The sequence below is a fragment of the Bombina bombina genome, chromosome 1 (assembly GCF_027579735.1).
Source record: "Bombina bombina isolate aBomBom1 chromosome 1, aBomBom1.pri, whole genome shotgun sequence".
Lineage (NCBI taxonomy): Eukaryota > Metazoa > Chordata > Amphibia > Anura > Bombinatoridae > Bombina > Bombina bombina.
The window spans coordinates 467436519-467458679 of NC_069499.1; the positions used below are offsets into that span (position 1 = coordinate 467436519).

Here is a 22161-nt window from a genome sequence, read left to right on the forward strand (position 1 = left end):
AAAACCTCTTAAAAGAAGGCAATAAGCCATAAAAGGGGCGTGTAATATGGAAAATAGTGGGGCGGATAGGGTGGTAATATTGGGAGGAGAGTGGGCGTTATCTGCATATAAAGGGGTGTGGTTTTGTCTATAAATGGGTGGTGTTTAGCATATAAAGGGGCGTGGTACCTGTCAAATTAAGTTTGACAAGATATCCCTATTTGTACTACTCATAAGGTCCCATTAAGATTCTCTATGGTTAGAGAATTAGGGTTAATCGTTTTTATGTTACAGGGTTAATGGGAACAGCAGTCTGTTCTTTTATATGCCTTCAGGCTTACCCTATCTCTTGTCTGTTTTTTTACTCTTAAAGTGACAGTGTTCATGATTAAGTTTGATTTTATTTTTAAAATAATTGAAAATATGGTTTGATAGCCTCATGTCTCTCAGGATGATACTGTTTGGTCAGTTTTTTCCTCAAATGTCCGAAGCCCTTGTTTTAGGGCGTCTCATTCAGTGCCCTGCAGGTCCTCTCAATCTCCTGGAGGAGTTGTTTTGCTTGCAGATTGTTGCACAGGCATCTTTTGCGTTATCTGTGGCATTATTTGCTTTTTCTGTATTAGGGAAATCGCAAGATGAATTTTAGAATCTCAGGTAGTAAGGTTTCTGTACCGCCTGTAGTTACGTTGGTTATTTTCCTCATAGGTCAAATGAGGAGGTTACATCAGTAGCCTCTGAGGGTGAAATCTCAGATTCGGACAGTATAATTCCTTATTCTGAGGCTGGAGTAGTATCCTTCAGAATGAAGCCTGAACACCTTTGTGTATGTTAAAGAAGGTTTTGGCTACTTGGAATGACTATGCTACACTTGTCGTGATTCCTAGAGTTTAGTTAATTTTACAAATGCTAGCATTCCTCTGTGGAATAAGTATTTGGAGGCATTACTAAAGAAGATGTATGTCCAACAAGGCCTCCAGTCGCAACCTGCGGGGGGGGGGGGGGGGGTGTATTGCCACTGTCTCCAGTGCGGCAGCCTACTGGTTTGATGCCTTGTCTGATTCTATTCAGACAGATCTTGAGGAGATCCAGGACAGGATTAAGGCTCTTAAGTTAGTCAATTCCTTTATCATGGATGCTTCCTTACAAGTCATTAGTTGGGAGCAAGAATGTCTAATGTTGCGGTTCTAGCCCACAGAGCCTTATGGTTGGAGTCCTGGTCTGCAGATGTGTCATCTAAATCCAAACTCTTGGCAATTTCCTTCAAGGGTAAGACCTTGTTTGGGCCTGGCTTGGCTGAGATTATTTCTAATATTTCAGGAGGAAAGGGATGTTTTCTCCCTCAGGATAAGTGGAGTAAGCAGAAAGGACGTCAGAGTAATTTTCGTTCCTTTCGTAACTTTTGAGGTAATCCCTCCCTTCCCTCTTCGAAGCAGGATCCATCCAAGTCTTCCTGGAAGCCTGGTCAGTCTTGGAACAAGGGGAAGCAGTCTAAGAAAACAGCAACTGATTCCAAGTCTGCATGAAGGGCCGGCCCTTAATCTGGGAGCGAATGCAGTAGGAGCAGGCTTTCTCACTCGCTCAAGCCTGGATACGAGATGTTCCGAATCCCTGGGCGGTGGACATCATATAATTTGCTCCCAGGGGCAGGTTCTTCTCTCAAGATCATCTGTAGACCAGATAAAGAGAGAGACATTCTTAAATTGTGTCAAGGATCTTTCTGTCCTGGGAGTAATAGTCCCAGTTCCTCCGCAGGAGCGGGGTCTGGGATTCTACTCAAATCTGTTTGTGGTTCCCAAAAAAGAGGGAACTTTCAGACCAATTTTAGACCTGTAATGTCTAAACAAGTTCCTCAGAGTACTGTCCTTCAAGTTGGAAACTATACGTTCCATTCTTTCCTTGGTCCAAGAGGGTCAGTTCATGACAACCATAGACCTAAAGGATGCGTACCTTCATGTTCCAATTTACAAGGATCATCACAAGTTTCTGAGATGCGCCTTCTTGCACAATCATTTTCAGTTTGTGGCTCTTCCATTCGACCTCACCACAGCTCCCAAAATTTTCTCAAAGGTTCTGGGGGCTCTATTGGCAGTCATCCGGTCTCGGGGCTTTGCAGTGACGACATATCTGGACAACATTCTGGTTCAGGTGCCGTCCTTTCAGCAAGCAAACTCTCATACGGAGACTTTGTTGTCTTTTCTTTGCTCCCACGGATGGAAAGGGAATCTGGGAAGAAGTTCTCTGGTTCCAGCTACAAGGCTAGTGTTCTTAGGGACCATAATAGATTCCATATTGATGAAAATATTCTGACAGAGGTCAGAAAATCCAAGATTTTCTACACTTGCCTTGCCCTCAGTCTTCTCCTCGGTAGTCAGTGGCTCAATGTATGGTGGTATTTGGTCTGATGGTAGCTTCCATGGACATCATTCCGTTCACTCAATTCCATCTCAGAGCTCTACAGTTATGCATGCTAAGACAATGGAATGGGGTCTATGTGGATCTGTCTCCGCGAAAAGATTTGGATCAGGCGATAAGAGACTCTTTCTTCTTGAGTGATTATGACCACGGATGCCAGCCTGCTGGGTTGGGGAGCAGTCTGGGTCTCGTTAAAGGCTCAGGGTCTTTGGACTCGGGAGGAGTTGGTTCTCCCCATACTCATCCTAGAGCTGAGGGCAATCTTCGATGCTCTACTGGCCTGTCCTCAGCTTTAACCTGGTTTATCAGGTTCCAGTCGGTCAACATATCATCAGTGGCGTACATCAACCACCAGGGAGGAACTCTGAGTTCCTTGGCCATGACAGAGGTGACCCGAATTTTTCAGTGGGCAGAGACCACGTCTATGCTGTCTATCGGCGATCCACATTCCAGGAGAGGATATATTGGGAAGCGTTTTTTCTAAGCCGACAGACTTTTCATCCCGGGGAGTGGGAGCTCCATCCGGAGGTGTTCTCCAGCTGGACCCTCAAGTGGGGGTGGTCAGAGCTTCTTCTCTTGGCATCTCGGCAGAATGCCAAGTTTCCGAAGTACGGTTCAAGGCCAAGGGACCCTAAGGCCGCCCTGATAGAGATTTTTTTAGTTGTTAAACATAAATGGATTTGCTAAAGCGTGACATTTTAAACAACTTTTCAATTACTTCTGTTATCTATTTTGCTTAGATCGTCTAATAGCCTTTGTTAAAGAGTAATCTTAGGTGTGCTCAGGAGCGTGCATGTGTATGTAGCCATATGACAGCATTGTCTGCAACAATATTTGTAGCTATGAAATACATAATAGCAATCACTGCTGCTAAGGAGAAATAAAGGCATGTGCACACTCATAAGCTCCTACCAGCCTACCTAGATTTATTCTTTAACAAAGAATAACCAGAGAACAAAGCAAAGTTGAGAATAGAAATAAATTGAAAAGTTGTTTTAAATTGCATGCTCTATCTGAATCATGCCAGTTTAATCCTTTAAATGTTAGTCTTTCTTTAGAAAGAGATTATATTTTTTCAAGGAAGAAAGTTTTAGGGCATAGCTTCAATAAAATACACAATTGATGGCATTTAAATGATAAAGAAAGCAACTGCTTGGCAACCGCAGAACATTTCATACTCTGTAATAATTATAGTATTGCTTTTTTCGCTGTAATATTTTACATATGACATCTTTGTTAAGTATGTAACTAGTTTTGATAAGTATATAAAGATGCATACTCTGTTAATGATAGGGGAAAAAAAGGATTGAAGTCTTTAGCAGTGATTGCCTAGTACATTGAAGTGCCAGTCATAATTCCACTGGGCTGAGACATGAGAAAGATGAAATTTGCATGTCAGCTCATTGAATAATGTATGATGAGCAGGGGATCCATTGTACCAGCACTATTTGTGCTCAGTAATCAGGTCTGGATATGCATCTTCTGAAGCAAATTGCTAAACACTGTCAATAAAACTGCTCAATATTAGTGCTGCTTGAGAATGATATCTAGCCTCTGGTAAACAGTCACTTGTTTGCTTATTACTTTTCTCTGTGAGAGTTATTTCTGTTGTTTTCTCAAGGAATTGCTTATATGTTATTTTCTTTTAATCTTTTTTTATTAACTTTGCCTGTACTATTGCAGTACATGAGAATGGATGGAGAAGTAATACACCAGGGTATATTAGTAATGCTAGATTTTGTTTTTAAAATATATTTAACTATCTGGTATTTATTAGTTTTTAATTTTGATGTTTTCTAGGCTAGATGAGGTATTTTGCATATATTTCTATTACATGCTATTTGTTGTTTTGTTTTTGTCCCATGTCATTTAATATATGTACAAACTAGATTACTACTGTAGCAGCTAATACTTGCACAATAGAAGTGATCTTTTGTAATCCTCACTGTTTAGTTCACAGCCTTGTACAGTGTTCTCCACAGACAATTTTGCAGATGGTATTATGAAGTATCCGGGTAAGTTTGGTTAAAAACCAGGCGTCTTCAGGTCCTCTTCCCCTTTATGTACTTCGCCCCTTTTCTGCTGTCTTTGTTGTGTGTTTGTAGAATGTTAAGAAGGGAATTTGTCCTCGGCTTCCCTGTTTTTTTTCCGGGTTTTTTTCCTGATGGTTCTAAACTTCCTAGAGGATGACATAGATGTGAGTGTAGTAGAGGTGGAAAAATATCACTTTAGTTTATCAGAAAACATTTGCTAGCCCTTATGAAAATGTTATTGGCCCGCTCAATGTTAAAGATAGGGGGGGGGGGGGGGATGTATTTGTCCCCTGCAGTTTCTTGCTTGTCCAGGACTAGTGGTCTAGTGGAAATTTCCCACCCTGGGGTTTAGCTATTAGTAATGTAAGTTCGGGTCTCTTCTCTACATATTAACTGTGATCCAAGTTCTGCAAAATATTTGTCCCGTTTCCTTAAAACATCCCATTTCATCTTGTGTTTGGGTTAAGTTTGACCCAATTTATCAGCTGTCTCTTATCATTATTGACTGTAGTTCTGTTTGTGTCACAACTGTGTTACTGAGATGAAACTACTTTTCTTAACTTTAATGAAAGATATTTTCAGTAGTTTAAGACAATTCTCAAATTGCATAAATTAGGGTAAAATATTTGACAAAGGTAAATGAAGGGCATTGCAATATTTGTTTAATTAATATGCATTTTAACACATACCTCTTGTAAATAAAAGTAAAATAAATAATTCCCTAGCAATGCGGCTTAACAAATGTGCTGAGAGAGCTAAATAAATATTTTTATTAGCCTAGCTTTCCAAAAAGAATCTTCACTAATTCTGCCACATTCAAAAGACAACAACAACATTAAAAACTGGGAATTAAATCTTTACATTATGAGGTTAGTCAAACTTGGTCTGTTTTCTGTAGAAAACTGGATCTTAAAGGGACATGAAACCCAAAATGTTTCTTTCAGGATTAAGATAGAGCATACCATTTTAAACGGCTTTCAAATTTACTTCTGTTATCCTTTTTGCTTCATTGTCATTGTCTATCCTTTATTGAAGGAGCAGCAATGCATCACTGGGAGTTAGCTGAAAACAGTAGTGAGCCAATGACAATAGACATATATATGCAGCCACCAATCAGCAGCTAGCTCCTGAGCCTGTCTCCATTTGCTTTTCAACAAAAGATACCAACTGGACAAATCAAATTTGATAATAGAAGATAATTTGAAAGTTGTTTAAAATGTTATGCTCTATTTGAATCTTGAAAGAAAAATGTTCATGTCCCTTAAAGAGTTTTAAGAGACTTTCCAATTTACTACTATTATCAAATTGTACACAGTCTTTTTATATGCACACTTTATGAGCACCATCTACTATTGAGCATGTGCACATTCATATGAGTCTGTGATTGGCTTGTGGCTTTCACATGATACAGGGGGTCCAACATATTGAAATAAATGTTGTAAGAAAATAATATACTGCTAATTTAAAATGTAGAGTCTTTTTTTATTATCCACTTGTACGTTATGCAATTCTGATTTATCTAATGGTCCTTTAAAGGGACAGTCTAGTATAAATTAAACTTTCATTATTAAGATAGGACTTTTAATTTTAATCAACTTTCCAGTTTACTTTTATCATCAAATTTGCTTTTTTCTCTTGGTATTCTTAGTTTAAACTAAACATAGGTAGGCTCATATGCTAATTTCTAAGCCTTTGAGGGCTGCCTCTTATCACATGCTTTTTAAATCTCTTTTCAACACAAAGAGACAGAAAGTACACGTGGGCCATATAGATAACACTGTGCTCAGGCACAGGGGGTTATTTAGGATCTAGCACAAACCAATGCTAAATTTAAGACAATAGATAATAAACAGTCACAGTCATGTGATCAGGGGGCTGGAAGAAGGTTCCTAGATACAAGGTAATCACAGAGGTAAAAAGTGTATTAATATAACGGTGCTGGTTATGCAAAACTGGGGAATGAGTAATAAAGGGATTTATCTATCTTTTAAAACAATAACAATTCAATGGTAGACTGTCCCTTTAATTGCTAATACTGTATATGTCATAAGGTAAGTGATTAAAAAGTTTATTGTGCCTAGCTACACGTGTTGTCTAGGAATACACAGCAATTTAATCTATTTCTGGAGTTGTGAAAATGCTTTTCTTTGGCTTTAGCAGCTAGCCAGTTTACCAGTTACAATTCCCAGTAATCTGTATTAGATTGTATTTGCTTGCAGCATTTACCTCCTTTACTATCAAACGCTAGTGAATCAATCCCAAACATCCTAAAACAGACATGTTCTTTCCAGGAGCTAAGAAGAAATCCCTTGTCACTGGTCATATGAAGGCCTTGTAGCGTAAACAACAAATTGTTCAGTTTAAAGGGACCCAAAAATGTTCTCCCCTTTAAATTGTTCCCACTGATTCATTTTACCTGCTGGAGTAGCTCCTTTACCCCCATTTTGACATTTGAAATAGCTGATTTAGCCTGTGGTATCCCAGTTATTCAGGTGACTTTAGTTCTATATTATCCTATTGTTTAGATACTTGTTTCACGCAAACCATTGGTAAACATATGGGAATCTTCAAACGTTCATCTGCTCATTCAACTGCTCATTTATTTGACCAACTTATCCATCAAATTAGAAGGTGATAACGGAGAACAAACTTCAGAGCAGTTTCATGTTTCAGGTCACATCTTGGAAATGTCTAGAGAAAAGAAGTGTTGATGCAGTGTCTCAGCAGTGCAGAAAACAAGTTCAAATGTCGTTTTATATAGCAATTAACTGAAGTTCATTTTAAGTGCAGATGCAAAAGTATTGCTCTCACTATCACCTTACAGGGACCTTTTTCTTCCCATATTGTAATGTGTCTGCATATTCCCGAATGTTCCTGTATCTTTATAGAAAGGAGGAAAAAAGCTTTAAAAGTTGTTCTGTTTGGCATTGTAGTTCCCAGTGTGTTTAATGGGCATCAGTCATTCCTCGTTCGGATACAGCAAAGAGAAAAAGATTGTATTCAAATATGTTTGTTTGTTTGTTGTTTTGTAGTGGTTGGTTGCGGATAAAGTTTGCTTTATGCTTGTAGAGGCCTAGCTCTGATCTTTGTGGGATGCTAGCTCTCCTTGCACAATGGCTGCCCCCCTGTGTTCCTCATAAAACACGATCCTCACTCTATATTACAGTAATGTTTTGCCACCACAAACACATATACACACATGTAGGGAAATGCTTTGTCATTGACAATTATTATTTGTCTTCATCAGCCAATGAAGAGCAACTGCTGCTTTAAAAAGTTGTGCACAAATAGTCATTTCCTCTTTGCGTTATGTTAATATTCCTAGGAACAGTTGTCTTATTTTATTTTTTTGAATAACATTTATTTTAATACAGATATAAATCACTGATTAGTGAATTTTAAAGTGAAATAGCTGCAACGTTCACCAAAATGGCAATCCAATTGGATGGATTTAGCCACCGTCTGATAGATGGAATTCCACCCAGCTTTCTCGATTTAAACAGGGACAAATAATAACAAAATGCAGATTTAATCAGGACTGTGATATCCTTAAAAATGTTATGTATTTTAAAGTAGCTATTTCTAGATGCCACAAAAAATGACTTTTCCTGTCCCTTTTTTTTTCTCCCTACCTGCAAACATTAGCAAAAAGAAGAAAGAAAAGGAGAACAAATCTGTGCAGTCAGCCAGCTTATGATTCATTATTCACTTCAATTAGTTATCAGTATTGGATCTACATGTGTCAACAGACTTTATCCTCTAAGTAGGGGAGACATGGAAGTTTTTACTTCAATCCATGAACATTAGGATGATGTAGCGAGCAATAACTTCCCCCATGTCACAATGACACAGTGATCCACGGGTCAAGGTCATGGAAGCAAAACAGACACATAGAAGACATTGCTGACTTGTAAAGTCAGTTGTCTGTTTTCCTTCAGCACCTAATACCAGTTTCCTTTGAGCCCTGTAACTCCTTAAAGGGACATGAAACAAATTTTATTTTTTCATGATTCAGATATAGCATGGGATTTTAAACAACTTTCCAATTTACTTCTTTTATCTAATTAGTTTTGATTTGTTGCTATCCTTTGGTGAAAATGATACCTAGTAAGACTCAGAAGCTGCTGATTGGTGGCTGCACATATGCCTCATGTTATTCGCTCACCCAGTACATTCCCAGTAGTGTATTCCCAGCTCCCAGTAGTGTATTGCTGCTTCTTTAACAAAGGATATTAAGAGAATTAAGTAAATTGGATAGTAGAAGTAAACTAGAAAGTTGTTTAAAATTGTATGCTCTATCTGATTGATGAAATAAAAATGTTGTGTTTCATGTCCCTTTTTAAAGTTCCTGAATTTTGTTTAGCTGTAAAATTGTCAGTGTTCTCTCTTAGAATCTAAAGACCCTACAAACCAAACTGACATAATAATAAAAAATAGCAGTAAAAAAGTGTCCTTAAGACATTCCATACAGCACATCTTAAAGGAATAAGTAAACCCTAAAATTGTATTTTATGATTCAGATAGAACATACAATTTTAAACAACTTTCCAATTTACTTCTATTATCAAATTTGCTTCATTCTCTTGTTATCCATTACTGAATGAACAGCATTGCACTACTGGCAGCTAGCTGAACACATCTAGTTAGCCAATCACAAGAGACAAATGTGTGCATGCACCAATTAGCAGCAGCTCCCACTAGTGTATGATATGTGCGTATTCTTTTTCAAAAATGGATACTAAGAGAACGAAGCACATTTGAAAATAGAAGTGAATTTAAAATTACAAGCTCTATATAAATCAGGCAAGTTTAATTTTGACTTTCCTATCCATTTAATATATTATAAATCACATTATTGTCATAACATGTAATAAATGTAAAGTTAAACTCCAAAAGAATAACGTGCCTTGTTCATCTCCTGCAAGCTGAGTGTGTGTTTAATCCTCAGGAGTAAGGCAAACGTTAAGTGCTCAGTTTACCCTTGTATTTGTTATTCATCATGTAGTGCGCTGATCTGGTAAGCAAGGGTGGGGAAATAAAAAGGTAAGATCACTGTACCCTCAAGGTGGTAAGAGCAGCATCTAGTAATGACTGTATGATGACTTAGAGAAGACATGTAAATGCCCATAGCCTCCCATTATCTTTCTTGAAATCTGATCACTACCAGTGCAGATTATGCAGCATATTGTTTTTATTTGGTTTGAAAGTCTGTAGGAATTCTTTGTAACTTAATATAAATTAGAAGCTGTTAGAAAAATTGGGGATCCAGCTATATATATATTTGAGTCCCTTTATTGCACCACAGATCTGCAGTGACATGTTACTTAAAGACTAAGGGCTAGATTATGAGTGGCATGTTAACAGTTAAGTGCAATCAAAAAGGGGTTTATCACTCTTATTACAAGTTGACAGTAAACGTATTTGCTTGAGCACAATTGAAGTTAACGCGCATTGGGTTGCCACAACCTTAGAGTTACACTCATAATAACACTATTTACAGACATATATACACATATAAACACATAAGTACATATGTACACACACACATATATATACAGTGGGGCAAAAAAGTATTTAGTCAGCCACCAATTGTGCAAGTTCTCCCACTTAATGAGATGCCTGTAATTTTCATCATAGGTATACCTCAACTATGAGACACAAAATGTGAAAACAAATCCAGACAATCACATTGTCTGATTTGGAAAGAATTTATTTGCAAATTATGGTGGAAAATAATTATTTGGTCAATATCAAAAGTTCATCTCAATACCTTGTTATATATCCTTTGTTGGCAATGACAGAGGTCAAACGTTTTCTGTAAGTCTTCACAAGGTTGTCACACACTGTTGCTGGTATGGTGGCCCATTCCTGCATGCAGATCTCCTCTAGAGCAGTGATGTTTTGGGGCTGTCGCTGGGCAACTCCCTCCAAAGGTTTTCTATGGGGTTGAGATATGGACACTGGCTAGGCCACTCCAGGACCTTGAAATGCTTCTTATGAAGCCACTCTTTCGTTGCCCGGGTGGTGTGTTTGGGATCATTGTCATGCTGAGATACCCAGCCACGTTTCATCTTCAATGCCCTTGCTGATGGAAGGAGGTTTGCACTAAAAATCTCACGATACATGGCCCCATTCATTCTTTCATGTACACGGATCAGTCGTCCTGTTCCTTTTGCAGAGAAACAGCCCCAAAGAATGATGTTGCCATCCCCATGCTTCACAGTAGGTATGGTGTTCTTTGGTTGCAACTCAGCATTCTCTCTCCTCCAAACACGACAAGTTGTGTTTCTACCAAACAGTTCTACTTTGGTTTCATCTGACCATATGACATTCTCCCAATCCGCTTCTGCATCATCCAAATGCTCTCTAGCATACTTCAGACGGGCCAGGACATGTACTGGCTTAAGCAGGGGGACACGTCTGGCACTGCAGGATCGGAGTCCCTGGCGGCGTAGTGTGTTACTGATGGTAGCCTTTGTTACATTGGTCCCAGCTCTCTGCAGGTCATTCACTAGGTCCCCCCGTGTGGTTCTGGGATGTTTGCTCACTATTCTTGTGATCATTTTGACCCCACGGGGGGAGATCTTGCGTGGAGCCCCAGATCAAGGGAGATTATCAGTGGTCTTGTATGTCTTCCATTTTCTAATTATTGCTCCCACAGTTTATTTCTTCACACCAACTGCTTGCCTATTGCAGATTCAGTCTTCTCAGCCTGGTGCAGTTCTTCAATTTTGTTTCCGGTGTCCTTCGACAGCTCTTTGGTCTTCACCATAGTGGAGTTTGGAGTGTGACTGTTTGAGGTTGTGGACAGGGGTCTTTTATACTGATAACAAGTTCAAACAGGTGCCATTAATACAGGTAATTAGTGGAGGACAGAGGAGCCTCTTAAAGAAGAAGATGCAGGTCTGTGAGAGCCAGAAATCTTGCTTGTTTGTAGGTGACCAAATACTTATTTTCCACCATAATATGCAAATAAATTCTTTCCAAATCAGACAATGTGATTGTCTTGATTTGTTTCCACATTTTGTCTCCCATAGTTGAGGTATACCTATGATGAAAATGTCAGGCCTCTCTCATCTTCTTAAGTGGGAGAACTTGCACAATTGGTGGCTGACTAAATACTTTTTTGCCCCACTGTATATTTATATATATATATGTGTGTGTGTGCATTAGAGTCCTTTGCAGTTAAAGTGAATGTAAAGTCAGTCTATTCACTGAACGCCATAGCAATCAACACTGAGAAATAGATGAACTTGAATTCATTATTTCATATGCAATATCTCCTTGATCGCAGTAAAGTTCCTCCGCCCGCCATCTTTTCTATTTGAGTAACAGATTTGGATCCTTAATTTTGACCAATCATTGATTCCCCCCCCCCCCCGGGGGGACAAACCCCTTTTTAAAAAGTCACACTCTCCTAATGCACATGCGTTAAAGCCAAAATGTTCTACTCAGCTTAGACGGCAACGCGCTATCAGCTTAGAACGCATGCGCTGTTGCAGAACTCGACGGGAGCGCGCTTCAAGGATACGTATAGAGTGGGTGGGACCACTCTACGTCACACTGAGGAGAAGTAGGAAGTAGCTGCTGGGAGGAGTTGGGCTAGCAAACGGCATCAAGTTGTTAATATAAATATATACAAAATCATTTTTTTATAATTTTTTTTTTTTATCGGTTTATCTAATAGACAAAAAAAATATTTGGAGAGATCAAAACAGTGAAAATTGACATTCACTTTAAGTAGATGAAAACATGTAAATCATATTTATGCAATATTTGACTCTATTTACTGTAAATATTTGACATTCCATTGTTCTGCACATAGCATGTATTTATAAATAGATATTCCTATATACAGTATATCTTTATATAGCTATACCAATATATATATATATATATGTGTGTGTGTGTATACTGTATGTGTATGTATGTGTGTGTGTATATAGATATATATATATATATAGAGAGAGAGATATTCCTATATGTATCTTTATATATCTATACCATTATATATATATATATATGTGTGTGTGTGTGTGTATATGCACACACATACTACCCCTCACATAAAAGGGTGTGTCTCTTCTCATTTTAGGTTGATGTTGATTACTATAGAAATGGAAATTGCATGTCTTCTATATTAATTTTAATGGGTATTAAGAAAACTGCATATCCCTATCAAAATATAAAAACTGACCACTCTGAAATAAGAATGTCAGTTTAGGGGTTGCACACTAAAAGGTAGCTATCATATAAACACAGTGACATAAACAAACAGTGGTATGTACCACTGCAGAGTTATATATTACCAAGCCAAGACATGTTTTAATGAAGAAATGTCCAATTTTACAATTGGCTCTACTATTCCTGATTGTGGTAATGGGGATTATAGATGCTCTTGAAACAGCCACTTACCCTCTTTAATGCCCCCCCTCTCCTATCCTTTCAAAGGATGGGTCTAATGTCCCTTATAGTAATGCAAAGGGGACCTAGGAGCTATGCAGGAAGTATCCCCCTCAACATCTCGTGAGTCTAGTGCTGCTAGGAATACAGTCTTAGTCAGATCAAATCCACCCACATACACCCGTAAGTCAAGACACTTTGGGCAAATGTCCTAATGTAGCTCTCTACTTTAGGGTTATTAACCATTACTATTATTCAGTCACTTCTATCCTAAGCTTTATTCCTAGAGCTATTCATTTAGTTAGGCTACATTGTAAAATAATTTGAACGTCATATTCCATAGTCAAAGAAGCTGTAAGTTAGAAAAATGTTTATCTGCATTCTTCATCTGTTTCTTTTGGTTAGACCTGTTCAGTCATATGACAATGAAAGTTTAACTTTGAAGTCATATGTTTACGTAGTTCTAATTCATTATGATAGTACTTCATCTTTTCTAAACCTATTCATCCTAAAGGGGAAGAAAGTAAAACTAAGCATAAACTCTTGATTTTTAAATAATGTGTAGTTATAAAACATTTCCAATTTACAAATGTTATCAAATTTACTTTATTCTCTTGGTATCCTTTTTGAAATTGACCGAAATAAGAAAAAAGAAAGAAAAAACATGCACGTGTCTTGAGCACTCTGTGTGTAAATTTCTTACAAACATTGTTGCAAACACTGTTGTCATACAGTAGTAAAGAGATATTTCAGCAGCCTGGGTTTATCGACTCCTGGTGTTCTCCAAACCATTATGCAAGCCCATACAGATGTGGAAATGTAGTTAGAGGCTAATTACCGTTTACAGAACAAGAAGAGTTGTATATATCTAACATTACAAAGATATATTAATTTGTCTCAAAACAGATATAAGGAAAATTAATATTAAAATGTTTTTTTCACTGCTGACTAAATGCTGTAAGAAATGATGTAACCTAGACCATAGCAGAACCTTTCACAAGACAGCTGTGATCTGTGCCCTGGAACTGTGTTTGTATTTGATGTCCAGCCAAGAGTCTAAAGCTATGTAGATAATGTAGTTCCCTTTTAGCTACTCTGACAAACCATTTGTAAAAGGAATGTCACACTAACGGCAATATTGTGGCTGCCAAAATGTGTCAGCTGTGTTGTTGGCACGGCCAGAGTGTGTCAGGATTAGTGACAACTGTACAGGAATTCTACCGGTGGCATTACCTCTAGGTGGGGTGAACTCATGTTATTTTATTGAAAACCAAAGAAGTCAGCAATGCGTTGAAATAGGAAGACTTTTTTCAGCCATGTCACTTATCCTTAACCTTACCTTATATCAAGTCAGCCATGTCATTTCTGCACGGGAATATCGTACAATATGCTTTAGCTGGTGACCTTATCTGGACACTCTTTGTGGGAACTTTAATAGGGTTTTATTTTTTTTAAGATAATCTATTTTTAACCAGCATTTATGATTACACTAACTTTTATTACACAACCAACATTCTGGAGTGTTCTGTAAAGTGGCACCTGGAACACAACCACTGTTCTGGTTCTGTGTGGCACTAGCTGGGAATCAACCACTATTCTGGAGCAACCTTGTGAAGCTGTTGCTAACAGGTTTTATTGCAACCAGGAACTGCAGTAATCTAGTTTGTTTGCTGTTGTTTTCTTGACATAAAAACTTGATGCTTTATATTATACTTTTAATTTCTTAACTGCACTAAAAACCTGAATACATGTATTTTATTATGGTAATTTGCTGTATATCAATAGAAGTCAGGTGGGTATACTGGTTAATTGACAGAAAAACTGTTTTTATTAGAGATCATTCGTCAATAATACATTATTTATCCACCCGTTTTATAAGGATTGTGATATGCTACAAGATACACACGTAATATAGGTAACCATATTAAAAATGTACAAGTTTGGTTAAGCCGGACATTTTTGTCTACTTTAACATTTTTATTTTTAAAAAAAGATCGAAGATCCCTTTTTATTACCCATTCCCCAGTTTTGCATAACCAACACTGTTATATTAATATACTTTTTACCTCTAAGATTACCTTGTATATAAGCCTCTGTAGACTGCCCCCCTTATCTCAGTGCTTTTTACAAACTTGCATTTTAGCCAATTAGAGCTTGTCTGTGCATAACTCCACTGGAGTGAGCACAATGTTATCTATAAGGCACACATGAACTAGCACTGTCTGTGAAAAACTAATAAAATGCACTGAGATAAGAGGCGGCCTGGAGGGTCTTAGGCAAAGATTTAGAGATTATAAAGTATATTAACATAGCAATGTTGGTTGTGCAAAGCTGGGGAATTTGTAGTAAAGGTGTTATCTATTTTTTTTAAACAATAAAAAAAAATCAAGTAAATTCTCCCTTTAACTTAGCTTTGTTTCATTTTAGCTACAATCTTGCTTTTCAATGTTTTGCGTTTCATTCTCACTTTTTACCATTGCTCTTACTGGTTATTGTTTCTCCCAACTCAAGGAAGATTCACCCAATACCTTCATTGTAATCCCATGAAATGAGGATAGTATTGTTCAGATCTCTCATATTATTTGTGTATCTACGTAACCCTATTAATCTAGAGCACAGCCTTGTAAACATGTCTGTTTATCTGCAGGATATGTCTTTTTATATGATGCTTTATATTTTGTGCTTATGGTACAAATTAGAATGAGCCTCGTATCTTAGTAAACATGCTTAATGAGCCGCTACATATTGTCTTTTGAGATCTGTTTTTTGCCATCAGCTAACAAATGCTTTATTTCTGTTTTCAATGTCTTTCAGGCCTTTTTACAAATGTGCAATCTGCCAGTCCAGGTGGCTTGTAGGGCAAATGCTGAATATATGTCTCCATCTGGTAAGCATAGTATTCATTTATGTTGCTAGGTTTGAAATTGTGTTCTGATTCCGTAGCAGCATTACCTGAGCTCTCTTATCATAAATATATCTGCATTACCTTCATGCTTATTTGTCTTCCTCAACTTGTAATTTCTGCTTCCTGGAAAGTGCTATGCAGCTGATAAATCTGGTTATTTCACCCATGAATGCTGTGTACATTTTTACTGTGATAAGGAAACGCTTTACAAGTCAGTAAGGAGCTACTTGGTATACAAACCCTGTAGCTACTTTTATGTTGTGTAGCTTCTTCATCCAGTACTCTATCAGATTTAGTATAGTGGCACCAGTTGTACACACATACATTCCGTTTACATTGTACGGTATCAAAGGCTTGTTGTATATGTGAAACCGTTTTTGTCTTTAAAATGTTAGAAGTGCTAGTGAGTTTTATCCATTGCCAAAAATGCCAAGTAATGGTACCATTGCAAGTTCTAATCAAATAAGTGTGCCTTATAAATGTGCATTTCATTTTTTTTACAGCCAGAATAGTAAGGAAATAACCTCTGTGTGTGAGATGCTTCAGACCAGTGTTGTCCTACTAACCCCTTTTGCCCACTCAGCTACAGCCTTAAAGGGACAGTCAACTCCAAAAATGTTATTGTTTAAAAAGATAGATAATCCCTTTATTACCTATTCCCCAGTTTTGCATAACCAACACTGCAATATTAATACAGCCCCCTGATCACATGACTTTATATTTATTTATTTATTAGCTGTTGACTTGCATTTTAACTAATTAGTGCTGTGTTGTGCACAACTCCAGGAGAGAGCACAATGTTATCTATATGGCCCACATGAACTAGCAGTATCCTGTTGTGAAAAGCGAATAAAAAAGCATGTGATAAGAGGCTGTCTATAGCGGCTTAGAAACAGGCAGAAATTTAGAGGTTTAAATGTTATAAAGTATATTAATATAACAATGTTGGTTTTGCAAAGCTGGGGAATGGGTAATAAAGGCGTTATCTATCTTTTTAAACAATAACAGTTTTAGTGTTGACTGTCCCTTTAAAATCTGCTCAGTTTCCAGCTGTCAAGGTTAACACTTTAAAGGGATATAACAGACTCCAATGTAGAGATTGGCATCATATGCATGTGTACAGTGCCAATCTTAATATGTACCCGGGCACTGGTAAATTGGCGTGCTCCATTTAACATTTACTGGCTAGACACACAAGCTGTAGATGTACTAATGTGCCATCATAATGTGCGTGTTTATTTTAATTTGATAAAATACCACGATGACTTTGATAAACATTATCACCCGCCTACTGCATAGAACATTTCTTCCAAACATTGTAAACCCACTTGTACCCATATACAAGTATAGGTTGGTAAGGTTCATCTTCATCAGTTACATTGTAAGTTATTATTTTATAGGTTTTCTAAAATTGTTGGTCAATAAAGGAAATAGTAGCTACACTGCAGATTACATTGATAACAACCACTGTGAGCTATGTTGAGATATAGCAGGGTAGGCACTAGTGTTGGAAACTATGACAGTTGTTAATTGTTGCAGCTCCCAGCATACATAATAAAAGGAGGCACAAGAAATGGCAGCACAAATAGTACACATTATTGCCAGCTATGGGGGAAGTGAAACTTAAAGGGACATGATGCCCATATGATCACTTGGAATTAATGCAGCAGTATCTAGAGATGTTCATGTGATATTTTCCAGTCAGCTTTTTATAGATATGCTGCATCACTTTCCGGTGACTCAACATTTCAATATCATGCCCCATTAAGAGAAGCTAACATCTGGATGTTAAATCCTAGTCATTCACAAACCTTTATGGAGAAAATGGGTTTATATTAAAAGTTCTGTCAAATAATGGTCTCATTAACCGTTTAACGATGGCCGTCTATAGTACTTCCCGGGGTGTAGGCCGTGATACCCATGATCTTACACGCCTTACAAGCACTACAAACAACCTACAAACAGTCGTTACTGCATTTTTATTTGCTGAGTCAATATGATGGCTTATATCGTTTTTCCGATTTAAAAAATGCCTTTAATCTGTTTTTTTGAGGTACATTATGACTGCCACTTTGGTACCTAGTTTGATACTTTGCCTGGGGCCAGCCAGAATACACAATGTCAGTCATGAGTTTAAAGGGATATGAAACCCACATTTTTCTTTCATACAGAGCATATGACTTTAAAGGAACAGTAAAGTCAAAATGAAATGTTCAGATAGAACATGTGATTTTAAACAGTTTTTCATTTTACTTCTAGTAACAAATTTGCCTTGTTCTCTTGGTATCCTTTGGTGAAGAGTAAAGCTAGGTAGACTGATAGAAACTTAGGAGTGTGCATGTGTCTTTAGAGGTCAATTTATCAAACTCGGCTCTGGTGGGCTGAATTCCCCTAGCGGAATTTAGCATTACACACGAGCGCTTTTTTGCCTTGCGTGCAATCAGGCCCCCTGCCCGTGCACAGCCAATCACGCACAGGCAGGAGCTGTTAATCTCCCCTGTTGGACCAGACCGGGTAGGGAAGCAGCGGTCTAGTTAGTATTAGTTAGTATCTAATGACCGCTGCTTGTTAAATACGGCGTGTAGGTTCTCTTGTGAGAACCTGTAGTCGTAGGCAAGTGAAAGCCTGCCGAAAAGGTTGATAAATTTACCTCTTAGTATCCTATAGCAGTAGTGTCTGCAACTATGTATAAAGCTGCTATAAACATGGTTTCAAACACTGCTGCCAGATGACTATAGACACGTGCACGCTCCTGAGCTCACCTTGGATTACCATGTGAACAAAGCAAAATTGATAATAGACTTAAAATGGAAAGTAGTTTAAAATGTTGTGATCTTTCCAATCCATGTAAGTTTAGTTTTGACTTTTCCGTCTTTTTAAACAACTTTAGAATTTACATCTTTTGTTCTTATTGTATTTCTTGTTGAAGAGCATACCAGAGTAAGCTCAGGAGCAGCAGTGCACTAATGGGAGCTAGCTGTTGATCGGTGCCTGCACATATATGCCTCTCGTCATTGGCTCACCTGATGTGTTGTTCATCCCAATAGCGCATTGTTGCTCCTTCAACAAAGGAGACCAAGAGAATGAAGCAAATTTGATAAAAGCAGTAAATTGGAAAGTTGTTAAAAAATTGTATGCTCTTTCTGAATCATGAAAGGAAAAAAAACAACAAATTACATTCATGTCCCTTTAATTACATGATGTAGCTTTGTTATCAGACTGGCATCACCACACTTTTTTTTATATATTTAAAGCGATGAAACATTCTGTCTAATTATGTTTAAAGAGACACTGAACCCAAATTTTTTCTTTCGTGATTCAGATAGAGCATTCAAATTTAAGCAACTTTCTAATTTACTCCTATTATCAAATTTTCTTTGTTCTCTTGCTTTCTTTATTTATCTTTATTTTTTTGGTTCAGAACCATGGAAAGCACTTGTTTATCGGTGGGTGAATTTTTCCACCAATCAGCAAGAACAACACAGTGTGTTCACCAAAAATGGGCCGGCATCTAAACTTACATTCTTGCATTTCAAATAAAGATACCAAGAGAATGAAGTGAATTTGATAATAGGAGTAAATTAGAAAGTTGCTTAAAATTGCATGCTCTATCTGAATCACGAAAGAAACATTTTTTGGGTTCAGTGTCCCTTTAACACCGTATTTAAAATAAATCACTTTTGGTTTATTTTCATGAACTATAATTGTCATATGTTGAGGTGTTCAGTCATAGCAGTTTATTTTAAAAGTACAGTAAAGTAATCATAACAAACTATATGCAGAGTAGATTTTTGCATTTTTCTTAGTAGACTTTAAAAAAGAGAGGTTGCTTAATTGCTAATATTTCTATATTATAGAAATTCTAAACTTGGAGCACTGGTTGACGCATGCAAATATGTGGCAAACCATTTATGGGTACAACATCTAGTAATTAAGCATTTATCATAAAGTTACACACTCCTGCTCACATAGTATTGCTCAGAAGTTCACCAATGGGAGTGAGACTGTTTTGTTATTGGTCAATACTTCTAGAATCCTGTAGTGATCAGCTGCTTAGTCACTTATTGTATTTTAGTGATTGGCTTTGTTTTATTTAAACATAATTTTATTTAAGTTTCAAACTTTCAAGTTTGCCATTACTGGTCTCCCTCCTCATACATACACACACACATATATATATATATATATATATATATATATATATACACAGGTGGCCCTTGGTTTACAACGGTTCAATTTACACCGTTTCAGAATAACAACCTTTTTTTCCAGTCATGTGACTGCTATTGAAAATAATTGAGAAGCAGTGCATTGAGTAAAATAGCCAGTAGGTGGAGCTGTCCTCTTGTGTTGCAGCAAAGCCAAGCAAGCTGAAATTAATCAGTTTAACCAGACCTGAGCTATCGAGCAGATTTTAAAGGAACAAGATCTTCCTGTCTATAAATCAGTCCAGATTGGAATGCATAGAAAGAACTGTTTGCAGAAAAATGCAAGTGAAGTCTGTGTTGTGTGATTATTTTATTAGGTTTATAATGCTGTTTAGCATTTAAAGTCTTCATTTCAAAGCTTTAAAAATAATGTATTAGGTGTTACTTATGCCAATTTTGAGAGGGGCCTGGAACCTAACTCCCTCACTTCCCATTGACTTACATTATAAACTGTGTTTCAATTTACAACGGTTTCGATTTACAACCATTCCTTCTGGAACCTAACCCCGGCGTAAACTGAGGGCTACCTGTATATATATGTATGTTAAACTTTCTGTGTGACCTGTTTGAGGGCTATGTATGTGGCCCATTGAATGATACTTGTTGTCCATCATCACTTAGCAGACAACATGCTAGCCTCTTTCCCATGAGGATACTCTGTATAACACCCCTGGGAGATAACTCATCATGTGAAGAAACTATTCTATGTGCACTCAAAGCAAACTGTAAGCCTATAGTTTGTGTTTGGTTTTATGTTCATGCATGTTTATTTCTATTAGCACAAGTTGCACATTTCTATGTTTTGTTAAATCCATTATTTTGGCTGTATCCTATATTCCTCTAGGAATGTCATGTTCATTTTGTAAAACTGTAGTATCCTCTGTTCATATATCACAAACAAATACTGAACTGCTTTAAGAACCACTTTATGTTTGGATAGGTATCCAGAAGACTGTTGAGGAGGTTTCAGATTCTGAATACAGATGTCAGAATTTGAAAAGATCTGTCTATTCCAGTAACGTGGTGGAGCAGCCTGAATGAAATCTTTGACTTTTTGCAGTTCAAAAAAGACCTGAATTTCTTTTGTAATACACTTTAGCGTATGGATGCAGATGAGGCCTTTGTTGGTGCAGTGCACCTCATCCATTACCCTTAGGCTGACTGTGAGCAAGAGAAGAGGGAATCTATTGAATGGGACCATGACAGAGCCTGCTGTTAGCATGAACTTTGTGTGAACCAGGTCGAACAGCAGGTTTCCTGCATGTGCTTGAGGGTAGTATTTGGCAAGGATCTCACAGAAGCAAGTTCTATAAATATCAAGCTACAGGGAACTACATATTTTTTTTTATCAGATCCAGTTTAATAATCAATATTAAGCTATTAATATTTTATCCCGTATATTTTGTTATACATTTCTATACTTAGGTCAGATTCCTGTTATGTTTTTATTTTCAAAGATGTTAATTCTTTATTAATTTAATTTCTTCATGATAAATATTTATTGTTTAATGTGTGTTTGTGTGTGTGTGTATATATATATATATATATATATATATATTTATATATTGTGTGTGTATGTATGCAAAATGTGAATCAACGCAGATGGTTTATTATTCATTATAATTTAGTAACATTAAGTATTACATTTGGAGTTTTTCAGAAAAAAACTAAATTGGTGAGGCAACCTAAATTTGTATATTTCAATTTAATATATTTGTCTGTTTATTGTGTATTTACTTTTCCTATATTGTTTTAAACTCATTTTACAGCTCTTCCTTAGATAAGTCTGACTCACCTTTGATGGGTGTTTAGGGTTGTTCTCCTTTAGGAATACAAATCCTCTAACACACAAATCTAAGTTAGATGGAATATACCATTTGTGTAGCTGATCTGAAAGTCACCAACTCCAGAATTCAACAAAGCATCTGAATATTTTCTGCACCATATTAATTGCAGGTATTGCACATTGTGATGCTACATGATGCCTTCTCCTTACATGAACTCTGGAATTGCAACCAAAAATGATCAATTTGAATTGGTCAGTAAACAAGATGTTTTCCACTGTAAGATGTATGTATTGTGGGGCCAATGCCACCTCTTTTCTTTCATAAGGTGGTGAGAGTCCACAAGCCTTGACATATGGGATTAAACTCCACTCCAGCAGGGGCAGGCAAAAATTACCAAACATACCAAGTGCGTGCTGTTTAAACTTGTGCTTGTT

General features: G+C 37.2%; 1 protein-coding gene across 1 annotated transcript in view; it reads left to right on the forward strand.

Annotated features, from left to right (window-relative positions):
* Positions 1-22161, forward strand: part of MTX2 (metaxin 2) — a 252854-nt gene that overhangs the window by 155358 nt on the left and 75335 nt on the right. Inside the window, exon 4 of the mRNA XM_053698486.1 lies at positions 15642-15714. Within this exon, the coding sequence (XP_053554461.1) occupies positions 15642-15714 (73 nt within the window). The remainder of the gene's footprint in view (positions 1-15641; positions 15715-22161) is intronic.